At 44.2% G+C, this 12,497-nt stretch overlaps 1 protein-coding gene across 4 annotated transcripts in view; it reads left to right on the forward strand.

Moving 5' to 3' along the window:
- The window catches only part of focad (focadhesin), a 136,894-nt gene that overhangs the window by 79,327 nt on the left and 45,070 nt on the right, over positions 1 to 12,497 (forward strand). For all 4 annotated transcript variants that reach the window (XM_061710461.1, XM_061710460.1, XM_061710462.1 and 1 more), the window contains 4 exons: positions 1,684 to 1,872; positions 3,252 to 3,373; positions 5,114 to 5,206; positions 9,278 to 9,366. In XM_061710461.1, coding sequence (XP_061566445.1) covers positions 1,684 to 1,872; positions 3,252 to 3,373; positions 5,114 to 5,206; positions 9,278 to 9,366 — 493 coding nt within the window. The remainder of the gene's footprint in view (positions 1 to 1,683; positions 1,873 to 3,251; positions 3,374 to 5,113; positions 5,207 to 9,277; positions 9,367 to 12,497) is intronic.

Here is a 12,497-nt window from a genome sequence, read left to right on the forward strand (position 1 = left end):
GGGTGGAGAGGCTGACGAGCCACACCTGTGTCCTGTCAGCCTGAGTGGCTGCACCTCCTCCACCCTGCCACACACCCCCAACGCCAAACTCGCGCCGGGGTCCGTCCGTCCGAGCCTACTCAACCCCCACCCCCCCCCCTCGGAGCGGGAGAGGAAGCCCGGAACCGCCGTCTGCGCCCCCGGGCCTTCCTGGTTCAGACGGCCGCCTAGCCCCGTCGGGCGGCCGTCCTCGGCGACGGGCCGACCAGCGGGAACGGTCAGGCGGCCGTCCTCGGCGACGGGCCGACCAGCGGGAACGGTCGGGCGGCCGTCCTCGGCGACGGGCCGACCGCCAAGAACGCCGCTCTCGGTGCCGGGCCCATGGTGGCCTCGGGTCAGACGATGCATCCAGGACCACCCCCTCCTCCGTGACGCGGACCCGCGCCGGTCGCTGGTCTGCCTCCGGGACCGCCTCCTCCTTGACGCCCTGCTCTGGCCGCTGGTCCGGCCCCGTCTCCACGGGACCTGCCGTCGCTGGCGACTCCCCCTCCGCAGCCGCCTCCGCAGCCGTCTCCGTCTCCGACTCCGACTCCGCAGCCGACTCCGCAGCCGACTCTGTCCCAGGAGCCGTCGCCTGGCGGCCTGCAGCTACTACCTCACGGCCGGTAGGCTGCAGCGCTGCCGCGGCGAACCTCAGGCGTGGAGCCGGGGTGGGCCGCTCCGTCGGCCCCGCCGTCTCGGGAGCCGCCGCTTGGCGGCCCGCAGCTTCTGCCTCCCGGCCTCTCAGCTGCGGCGCCGCCAGCCCCTCCCGCGCTTCTGTGGCAAACCTCAAGCGTGGCGCTGGGGTGGGTCGCTCCGCAGGCATCAGCGCCGCCAGCACGGCGAGCTGATGCTCGCCCTGGTCCCGGAGCAGGGCAGCCAGGTCCGCCATGGCATGGGCGAGCGCGTCCAGGGCCCGCTCCGTGCCTCCCTTCTCCATCCCGTCGGGAACCACGTTGGGCGCAAGTGTAGCACGGCGAGTGCCACGGGGCCCGACCGACAGGATAGAGGAGACACGGAGTTTAGTGCAGAACCCTTTATTACCAGACACCAACACACGTGCTTCAGCTCCAGCACAGCAGAACACAGATCACCAGCAGCTTCCCAGTCCCAGTCTGACCAACAGTCTCAGCAGCAGCTTCTCCTCTTATAAGGCTGGCAGGGTGGAGAGGCTGACGAGCCACACCTGTGTCCCGTCAGCCTGAGTGGCTGCACCTCCTCCACCCTGCCACATATATATATATATATATATATATATATATATATATATATATATATATATATATATATATATATATATATATACAGCGGTGTGTGTGTGTGTATATATATACACACATATATATGAATGAATATTTATTAAAAATGGTTATTGGTGCAAACTATGATAATTATACATTGTTTGAATTTGTTGATGTTATAAAATGTATGAATATTTATTGTTTTTATTTATGTCTAAATGTTAAATGGGATGACTTTTTTTATTTTTCCTTTCTTTTTTTATATGCTACCTCTTTAGGTTTGGTTTTAATTTTGTTGTAATGTTCTGTGTATTATGTGTTGGACCCCAGGAAGAACAGTTTTGCTGTAGCTAATGTGCATCCAAATAAAACTATCAACTATTTGTACACACGTTGGTTATTTTGAAGCCATTCTTCTTGGCAGCTTTTGAGGTTTTCCTGACATCGCTGGTCAGGCAGGAGATGAGCCAGATGCCTCGAGGAGTTTACCACTCTGCCATGAGGGCGGGCGGCCTGCGCTCGGATCAGGGGAAAACGGTGGCGGGAATCCCGGCGTTCATGCTGAAGACCTACGAGAAGAACCGGCAGCCAGGCCTGAAGCCCGGTCTCGCAGGTGATTAAACTCCCTCCACACCCACGTTTGGACATTTGGACCTTTTATTTCGGTCATTTCCAAATTTCAAATACAAGAGAAATGAAAGAAAAGAAAACAACAAATAAACATGAAGTTAATGCTAACATTGCATTAGACCAGAATATATAAACAAAACAAGACGGAAAAGGTGTAGGCTGAAGCTTAGCTTATTAGCTTTTATAATCAATTCCTGTCAGCTCCTACATATACCAATACAGAGCAGTAAATCAATTAAAAGAAAAACATTTCATGTACTTTTTGTGTATTGAAAACATTCAATATACTGTATAAACCTTATTATCTATTTAAGTTCTGACACTAACATAAACACTCATACAATATGATCATACTTAATGAGCATCTTGTTCTTCAATATTTTTTTAAATATTTGGTACTGCACTCTTTAATTTCCATTTCCAAAACATTCTTCTGGATACAGTGTGGCAACAGATTATTATAAGCCTTGTATATGACTGAACATATTGATACTAGTATTATATTGAGATTAGTATTGTCAACTAATGATGCTGTGAGGACCAATCAGCTCCCAGAATGCTGATAGAACTGCTTTCAGAAACATCGTGGGGCAGAATTACCAAACAGATCCAGGGAGGAAACAGAGACGGATGAAATCTGTTTTAATTTTTCCCACATTCCATTTTCATTTTTTCTATTTTCGGTCTATTTCGGTTTTTAATTTTTTAGAATTTGGTTTTTAGCATTTTATCCAAATGTACCCCAAGACGGTATATAAAGCAATGAAATATATACAATTTATGCAATTATAACTGAAAACTTGAATGTTTTCATACCTTTAAACATATTTAAAGGTAAAAACATGGCACTAGTTATTCTCCTGTCCAACAAAACATTCATTTTTTGGGCATAAACAAAAAAATACCAAAAGTTGTAATGTAATGATGAAAAAAAAAAAAATGTATCTTTAGACATACAAATCGATTTATAGGAATTAATATGAGAATCGATTTAGAATCAGAAAATGGATATTTTTTCAACCCAGACGTGGACTGGAAGGCCGGACCACAGTTGAAGCCGGTACGGCAGCAGCGTTGCTGAGGCTCAGGAACCGAGAGCAGAGCTGGAAGCTGCTGGGTTCTGCTCTCAGGAACCGAGAGCAGAGCTGGAAGCTGCTGGGTTCTGCTCTCAGGAACCGAGAGCAGAGCTGGAAGCTGCTGGGTTCTGCTCTCAGGAACCGAGAGCAGAGCTGGAAGCTGCTGGGTTCTGCTCTCAGGAACCGAGAGCAGAGCTGGAAGCTGCTGGGTTCTGCGTGTTGTTGCAGCTCGCTGCTCCGTTCTGCGTGTTGTTGCAGCTCGCTGCTCACCTCTCTGTTTCCACAGCTGGACTGCTGCTGTCCTACGGGCTTCCTGTGCCGACGGACCGCGAAGGCAGGCCCATCGAGCGCTTCCTGGTCAGCCGCAGCCGCAGCTACCAGCAGACCCTAACTGCCCTCATCCACGAGGTAACGCTGCTCCACTGCTCTGCTCACTCTCCTGCTGGCTGGAGTTGGGAGGAAATAACCCTCCGTCTGGAGTTGGGAGGAAATAACCCTCCGTCCTGCAACTGTGTTGTCGGCACACATTACTTTTGTAAAGCTGTATTTGACCTGGTCTTTGTACGTTTTGACCGTATAGAAACAGAATTCTTGCCATTGTAAGAATGAGATGTACTTGCTGGATCTACTGCCCTTACTTTTTAACAACTTGTGCTTTTTATTATTTTACCTCTTTTCTTGTCATTTTATTTCATTTTATTTGTTATTTAAGCGCACTCCTAAATACTTAATAATAATAATAATTTTTGAAAACCGCGTGAAGTTATGGATAAGCCCTGAATGCAGTCATTGACTACGTTTACTTGCAGTCAAAATTCGGGTTAAGGTTAATATTTCAGTTACTGAAACATTGGGAATAATGTGTTTCCATGCGTGAACAAACAGGGTTATCCCTGTTTACATGGTAATTAATCATTTGGGATATCTGGATCAACGTCATGACGCAATTCCTGTCATTTCTGCTTCTTCCTGAATCCAAAACAACAACAACAAAAACAACAGCAACAACAGCAGCAGCGGATAATCGGACCCGCTGGTATCGTTTTGTTTCTCTGTCCTGTAGTTCTCCTTTTTCAGCGTTTTCCAGTGGAGCTTGATCTGGTCTGGCGTTCCCACAAATGCTGCTTCGTGCAACTTTTGGCTCACCTTCTTGTAAATCTGGCTATCCCGGTACTTTCTACCGTCTACAAATGCAGAAATGTTCATATCCTTCATTACGTTTATGAAGTGATTAGTCTCCTCCTGGTCTTGCGTTTGGCGTGTTTATAATAATAATAATAATAATAATAATGACTTGGATTTATATAGCGCCCTTCTAGGCACCCAGAGCGCTTTACAGAAATCATTATTCATCCATACACATCCTCTCTGGTGGTGGTAAGCTACATTTGTAGCCACAGCTGCCCTGGGGCAGACTGACGGAAGCGTGGCTGCCATATCGCGCCTAACGGCCCCTCCGACCACCACCAACATTCATACACATTCATACACATTCACACGAGGCAAGGTGGGTAAGGTGTCTTGCCCAAGGACACTACGACAGCAAATTGGGACAGAGCGGGATATAAGAACTTCCTGGACTCAAAAGACCAGGAAAGACCTTGTGAAAAAACGTGCAGAAAACAAATTCCTGTTCCGTTTGATGGGGATATCCCGTTAGGCGTTTACATGACCCAATATTCGGGTTAGAAAAGCAGTTACCCAGGGGTCATATTGGGGTTTTTAAAAATCGGAATATGAGCAAATTCTGGTTATTCAAAGGGGTTATTGGTGTTTACATGTCCGTGTAACCGGGTTATTGGTAATATTCCGGTTAGAAAAGGGTTTTTGATGCTGGAAACGCAGTCATTGTGACGTAGAATTGTCAAATTGGTTTAATTCACCGTAAGAATTGTTACAGATTACTTTTGTAATACTGTATTTGACCGGGTCTTTGTACGTTTTGACCGTATAGAAACGTAATTCTTGCCATTGTAATAATGAGATGTACCTGCTGGACTCTACTGCCCTTACTTTTTAACAACTTGTGCTTTTTATTATTTTACCTCTTTTCTCATCATTTCATTTGTTATTTATTGTTTAATTGTGTCTTGCTGATTGTAATGTTGATGTAAAGCACTTTGAGTGACCTTGTGTTGAACTGTGCAGGTGAACATCCAGCCATCGGAGTGGCACCGGGCTCTCCTGCTGCCCCCGGCCTGGAGGGCCTTCATGAGCCGAGCCTTCCACGCTGTGCTGCAGGTCCGTTCTTCACACAAGCTCACATTATTCCTTTTTTTTTTTTTTTCAACAGACTGATTAAGGCAGGGTTCGGCAACCCAAAATGTTGAAAGAGCCATATTGGACCAAAAAAACAAATATGTCTGGAGCTGAAAAAATTGAAAAGTCTTGTATAAGCCTTAGAATGAAGACAACACATGCTGTATGTAAGGGATAATGCCCGACGAGGTGTACATTAACATAAATATATGGACGAGGCAGGGGCGTGAACCGTCCTCCGGGAAGTCCATATATTTATTTTAATGGACATAAATATTAAATCAGTTATTCATGCTTTAAAGTGTTCTCAGTTGAAATCATTAGTTCTATAACAAGCCACAGCTGAGCGACTGAATCTCTCGTCCGCAGCCGTTGTAACCTGGTAAGTTACAAAGTTTTTTAACAAGCCATAACTCAGTTTCCTTGGTAACACCCGAGGGTCTGACTAATACCTGGAACAATCCCTACCGTCCCATAAGCTCCTTAATGGACACAGTGTTGACTTCAGCAGTAACTACCAGAGGTGGCAAATCCGGCTTCAGAAAGTAAAAGTCCTGCCATATATTTGTTCTGTCCATTCACTAAAACCAGGTGAGTTCACTAATTAGCTCATCTACCTGGCTGAAGAGCTGTGCTGATTAGAATCAGCTGGTTGAGTGAATGGACAGAACAAATACATGGTAGGACTTTTACTTTCTGAAGCCGGATTTGCCACCTCTGGTAACTACGACGGACCTGACATACGACTCAGCAACGGGAGATATTCTAGTCCGCTCAGCTCCGCTCGGCTATGCTTCAGTAACAAACAGTAAATATATTTGTTTCAAAGAATCAAAGTCCACAGATAGTTTCCTAAATCGTTTTATTAAGCTGCATATATGATCAACCATATCATCATTCAAATAAATAAACAAATAATAAATGAATCCGGTTTCTTTTCATTTTCTTTTCTCTCCTCTTCTGCATGATCCCAGTCATCAAAATTGTGAAATTCACCAAATAAATTAAAAGAAATTACAAAATCACTCATGTGTCCGTCCTGCGGTAGCCGGCTCTTCTTCTCTGAATCTCCGTTGCCGTGGTTACCACCTGGCAGTTGATCCAGCGCAATGATATTAAAGTTATCAGGCAATTTGACCAAACTTGTTTTCTAGGTGTCCATTAGCACTTTTAATGGACACCGGCCAGCCAATCAGAATCGAGTATTCACACTAGGCATGGGGCGATATACGATAATATCGTATATCGCGATAAAAAACGGCCGCGATAACGTTATCGTGGGGTACTGTAATTATCGCAAAAAAAAAAAAAAAAAAAAAAAATTTTTCTTTTTTTTTTTTTTTTGGAAGAAAGTGTCAATTCACTCGCCCGGTTGCATATCCGGCCCAGACCGGATACGGATCCAGCTGTAGAGGCGGAGCGCCGGGCGGAAGTGAAGAATCCCCCGACGTGTGTTATTGTTGATGAGCAGGCAGAGCAGCCAGCCACTGGCAGCCAGCCACTGTTAAAGTTTCAGAGAGTAATACAATCAGTGTGCATTTGGCTCTACTTTGTCACTTTATTTCTATTTGTCACTTATTTCTTTCAACTCTCAGGGAAGTATTTTCTTACAAAAAAAGAAAGTTCAAATAAGTACCGGTACTATAGTTTACACTTTGTAATGCATAACATTTACAGTACACTATTTGTTCTCTACCTCAAGTGTCACTGTGTTGAGAATGATTTGAGAATAAATGTTCTGAAGGAACCAGTGGATCCACGGTTAGTCTTTTTCCTTGCATTTTAAGAATTTTATAAGCGACCCGCTAATATCGTGATAATATCGTAATCGTGATATTTTTGTCCACTAATATCGTGATATGAAATTTTCATATCGTCCCATGCCTATTCACACAGACCTTGGTATAATTAGTTTTATTAGCCTACTATCTAAATGACTAAGTTGGCTACAAATACATAAGAGTTCACATACCTGCATAAAAGCGCAGTCTGCTCAATATCGATCACATCACACGACTCAACACAATAATTGATCATGCTGCCGCTGAATTTATGTCCTTGATTTGCTGATCGTTGTTGTTGCTGCCATTTTAATGTCCTTTCCTTCACTGTGTTAGCGGAGAGAGTCTGGATTATCTCGGTGCTGTTTTTGAAGTCTGCAAATAGGTCTGCAATGAATGCAAATGATTCGGTCCAAGCAAAGTTGAATCCTCTTTTCTCCTCAGTTATTTTTCTCTTTTTCCCTTTGCAAACAATCCCTTTGGCCGGTTAGTTTACAGCAGCCACCTGCCTGACGCCCCCTGCTGGTAGAAACCTGTGGCTCTAACGCAAATCTTTGTTAACAGAAATGTTGAAATGTAATATTGATTCCACACATTTTTACAGCATTGGAAAACGTTAAGTTTTGTCATGTTTGTCGTCCTACCATGGAGTATTAGAGCCAAACTATGACAAAAAAAAAATTAGAAATTACGAGAGAATAAAGTCATAATTTATGATAATAAAGTGGTAATTTATGTGAACTCTAACAGGAAGAGCACATACGTCTTTTGTGGGAGAGAAGCTGTCTGGTATAGTATAGTATAGTATAGTATAGTATAGTATAGTATAGTTTACTATAGTATAGTATAGTATAGTATAGTTTACTATAGTATAGTATAGTATACTATAGTATAGTATAGTTTACTATAGTATAGTATAGTGCAGTATAGTATAGTATAGTATAGTAATGGTGACGGCAGGGCTAGCGGTGGTAACATCTGCTGACATTCAAAGAGGTTTTGTTGGTTCTCGGGAAACAATGAGGATGATCAGAAAGATTTTCCTCTTCCAAAAAAGACGCAATTTCTTCCAAGTCTGTGGTTCCTTCTTCCAAATAGATGCAGTCGTTTGCGCAATCGTTTTAAAGTCCTTATACTGATAATAATTCCATGCTGATGTGCCAAAAGATTAAGTATTTCCTTATTTGTGAAATCGATACCAAAATATAACTTCACAAGATGCTCAATATTCCTCATTTTAACACAGGGAGAAGAAGCTCTTCCTGTTAGAGTTCTCATAAATTACAAACTTTATTCTTGTAATATTATGACTTTATTCTCGTAATATTACGAGTTTACTCTCATAATATTACGACTTTCTTCTCGTAATTTTACGTCTTTATTCTCATAATATGACTTTATTCTCGTAATTTCACATTTTTTTTAGTCTTAGTTTGGCCCTAACACTCCGTCGTATCCTACAGAAACCATATTAAAACAAAAAATATATTTCCCTCCCCCATCTATTTCCATTTCCAAACATTTTTGAAACAGCTACAGGGAGTCACTAGAGCTCCAGGGAGTCACTAGAGCTCCAGGGAGTCACTAGAGCTCCAGGGAGTCACTAGAGCTCCAGGGAGTCACTAGAGCTCCAGGGAGTCTCAGGGAGTCACTAGAGCTCCAGGGAGTCACTAGAGCTCCAGGGAGTCTCTAGAGCTCCAGGGAGTCACTAGAGCTCCAGGGAGTCTCTAGAGCTCCAGGGAGTCACTAGAGCTCCAGGGAGTCTCTAGAGCTCCAGGGAGTCACTAGAGCTCCAGGGAGTCTCTAGAGCTCCAGGGAGTCACTAGAGCTCCAGGGAGTCACTAGAGCTCCAGAGAGTCACTAGAGCTCCAGGGAGTCTCTAGAGCTCCAGGGAGTCTCTATAGCTCCAGGGAGTCTCAGGGAGTCACTAGAGCTCCAGGGAGTCACTAGAGCTCCAGGGAGTCACTAGAGCCGCGGATTAAGGAATCCCCCAATCCCAGTGTCACAAACACAGACCCGTGTAGCAGTGAGGCAGCTCTGCTGGGGGGCCCAGGGCTGCACCAGCTCTGCTGGGGGGCCCAGGGCTGGGGGGCCCAGGGCTGCACCAGCGATGCTGGGGGGCTCAGGGCCCAGCGCTGCTGGGGGGCCCAGGGCTGGGGGGCCCAGGGCTGCACCAGTGCTGCTGGGGGGCCCAGGGCTGCACCAGCGCTGCTGGGGGGTATCTCTCTCTGTCGGCGCGTCAGCTTCAACTCGGCCTTGTCTTTGTCTCCAGGGTCGACGAGCTGATCTGGAAATGCAGCAGAAACAAGGAAGAGAAAATCCAGAAGATCTGCAGTACAAGCAGCACTGCTCCTGGCTGTGGTGAGGGTCGCCCCCCCGTCTAAACATCACCCTGTACGCCGTCCTCAGCACTCGAGTTGAAAAAGAAATCAAGGGTTTTTTATCATATGGGGACAGATAATTTGTGCTGATTACAAATAATATTATATATTACAAATAATAGCACTGACCAAAACACGTGCAGAAATACTGCAGGAATGACATAGCAGCAGTTAAATGCAGCCTTCTGTAAGCTTTAAATATCCACTGGGCTTACATCTAATACATCAAAACACAACAATAAAAAACTGTTTTCTGAACTTATCAATATGACTCTGTCCTTCACAGGATAAGTAACATGGATCACTGCAAAAACTCAATCTTAACAAGAATATTTGTCTTATTTCTAGTTAAAATGTCTCATTTTAGTAAAAAAATCTCATTACACTTAAAACAAGACTCATCCCTGGAAAAAACAACAATTTTCACCTGTTTCAAGTAGATTTTCACTTGAAATAAGTAGAAAAATCTGCCAGTGGAACAAGATTTTTTTGCTTCTAATAAGAAGATAAATCTTGTCCCACTGGCAGATTTTCCTACTTATTTCATGTGGAAATTTACTTGACACAGGTGAGAATGGTCAAATAAGTTATTTTTCTGGTGTTATTTTTGATGACTGTAAATGTTGAAATAGCAGTAAAACCACATTCATTGATGAAATGACATAATGGATGGAAAGGGGGGATGGCAGTTTTACAGGGGGGATGATTCGGACCGTTTTTATTTCAGGGGGGGGTGCCATCCCCCCTCAACTCCAGTACTGCCCGTCCTCAGCGCTGGCGTTGCCATGTAAGGGCTCGTTTAACAGCATTTAAAAAAAGAAAACATCCAGAAAAGCCTTGTCCTCCTGCACCTTCATTCTGTCTGCAGGAATGCAGCAGCACATCTGGTTAGAGCTCATGTCACTCCGCTGCTAATCTCCCTGCACTGGCTTCCAGTTGCAGCATCAAGTTCAAAGCTCTGCTTTTGGTTACCAAACAATTACCCAAACAGTTCCTCAATACCTTCACTACTTGATCCAGAGCACCTCTCACAGCTCCGCTCACCTGGTGTTTCCACCACCACGTGGCGTGACATCAGTACCAGACTCTTCTCCTCCATTGTTCCCCGATGGTGGAACGACCTACCAAACTCTGTCTGACCTGCAGGTCTGGACCTGCTTTTCAGAGCAAGATAAAGACTCTTTAAGGAGCACCTCGGCATCTAGTAAGATGTACGCACTTACGTCAAGATGGTGTCTTCTTAGACGTTGCTTTCTTATTTAAAGAAAAAAATATATATACCGTATTTTCTGGACTATAAGCCGCTACTTTTTTCATAGGTTTTGAGCCATGCGGCTTATACAAAGGTACTATTCTGTGGATTTTTCTTCCACCGCTCGGGGCGCTCTAACCGGAATTAGAATCAAAACTAAAACAAAATAAATGCAAAGAAATACGCTACTTCTTCTTTAGCAGATAGAAGTAGGTAGAAGCAGATTTCAAACATATAAATAGATAAATAAATACTGGTTATTTTCTCTTGGTTCTGTCCCGTTTTAATCAGCAAAGTTGCTGCCGTGTTAAGACACTGTTAGGAAAGGATCTATTTAGGTACAAACATGTACATCATTTACAGTTCAAAATCCTTCTGTACATGTAGTAAATATCTAATCTAACAACAGAAATATCTGCGGCTTGCATATCTTTTTTTTTTTTTTTAAATAGAGTGGATGCGGCTTGTATGCAGGTGCGGTTTATAGTCCAGAAAATACGGTATTCTAGCACTGGCATTGCAGCACGTGTGTCCAACTGGACTCTCAGCAGTCTGACCAGCTCTGATCCAGCTGGACCTGAACTATGTTGTAGTAGTAGTGGTAGTAGCAGTAGTAGCAGTAGTAGCAGTAGTAGCAGTAGTAGCAGTAGTAGCAGTAGTAGTAGTAGCAGTAGTAGTAGTAGTAGCAGTCTGAGCAGCTCTGATCCAGCTGGACCTGAACTTAGTAGTAGTAGCAGTAGTAGTAGTAGTAGTAGTAGTAGCAATAGCAGTAGTAGTAGTAGTAGTAGTAGTAGCAGTAGTAGCAGTAGTAGCAGTAGTAGTAGCAGTCTGACCAGCTCTGATCCAGCTGGACCTGAACTATGTTGTAGTAGTAGTGGTAGCAGTAGTAGCAGTAGTAGCAGTAGTAGCAGTAGTAGTAGTTGCAGTAGTAGTAGTAGTAGCAGTCTGAGCAGCTCTGATCCAGCTGGACCTGAACTTAGTAGTAGTAGCAGTAGTAGTAGTAGTAGTAGCAGTAGTAGTAGTAGCAATAGCAGTAGTAGTAGCAGTAGTAGCAGTAGTAGTAGCAGTCTGACCAGCTCTGATCCAGCTGGACCTGAACTATGTAGTAGCAGTAGTAGTAGTAGTAGTAGTAGTAGTAGTAGTAGTAGTAGTAGTCTAACCAGCACGGATCCAGCTGGACCTGAACTATGTGGTAGTAGCAGTAGTAGTAGTCTGACCAGCTCTGATCCAGCTGGACCTGAACTATGGGATTTTTTTTTTTCTCTCGCTTGTGTTGTTCTCTCAGATGTAAGTCGCTTTGGATAAAAGCTAAATTACAGTAATAGTAGGAAATCAGGTGAAATAAGTGACTAAAGCGTACTGAACCCGGGCAGCACTGCATTTATTCCTGCAGAGAGTAGTATGAGTAAATAGAAGCTTAAGCTGTGGTTCAGTGTTTAAAAATGCCCCCCAGGTCTGGAGCTGGTCTGCGTAGGGTACGCCGTACCTTACGCAGTAGGGTCTGCGTCGATTTAACGCAGAACCATAATTCAGGCTTAACTCCACCGGCCGGAGTTTCCACCATTTTTTCGTAGCGGTGTATCACATCATTCAGGCAGCCAATCTGCACAGAGCCTCATTATCATAGCCCCGCCCACTCAGAATCCTGCATAGATAATGAGGTTAGAGAATGGGATGATAAAGACATGGCTCAGAGACTGAATTTCTAATTTATATAGAAAAAACAATCAAAAACTTGTTTTTAAGACATTCAAGGCCTGTTTAAAATAGACATTAAATGCCATATTGACAGATTGAAGCCTCTCTGGTCCAGACGCAGCATGCAGCTCCAGAACAGAACATTACAAGAGAAGCTGCAA

Source organism: Cololabis saira, chromosome 20 (assembly GCF_033807715.1).
Source record: "Cololabis saira isolate AMF1-May2022 chromosome 20, fColSai1.1, whole genome shotgun sequence".
NCBI lineage: Eukaryota > Metazoa > Chordata > Actinopteri > Beloniformes > Belonidae > Cololabis > Cololabis saira.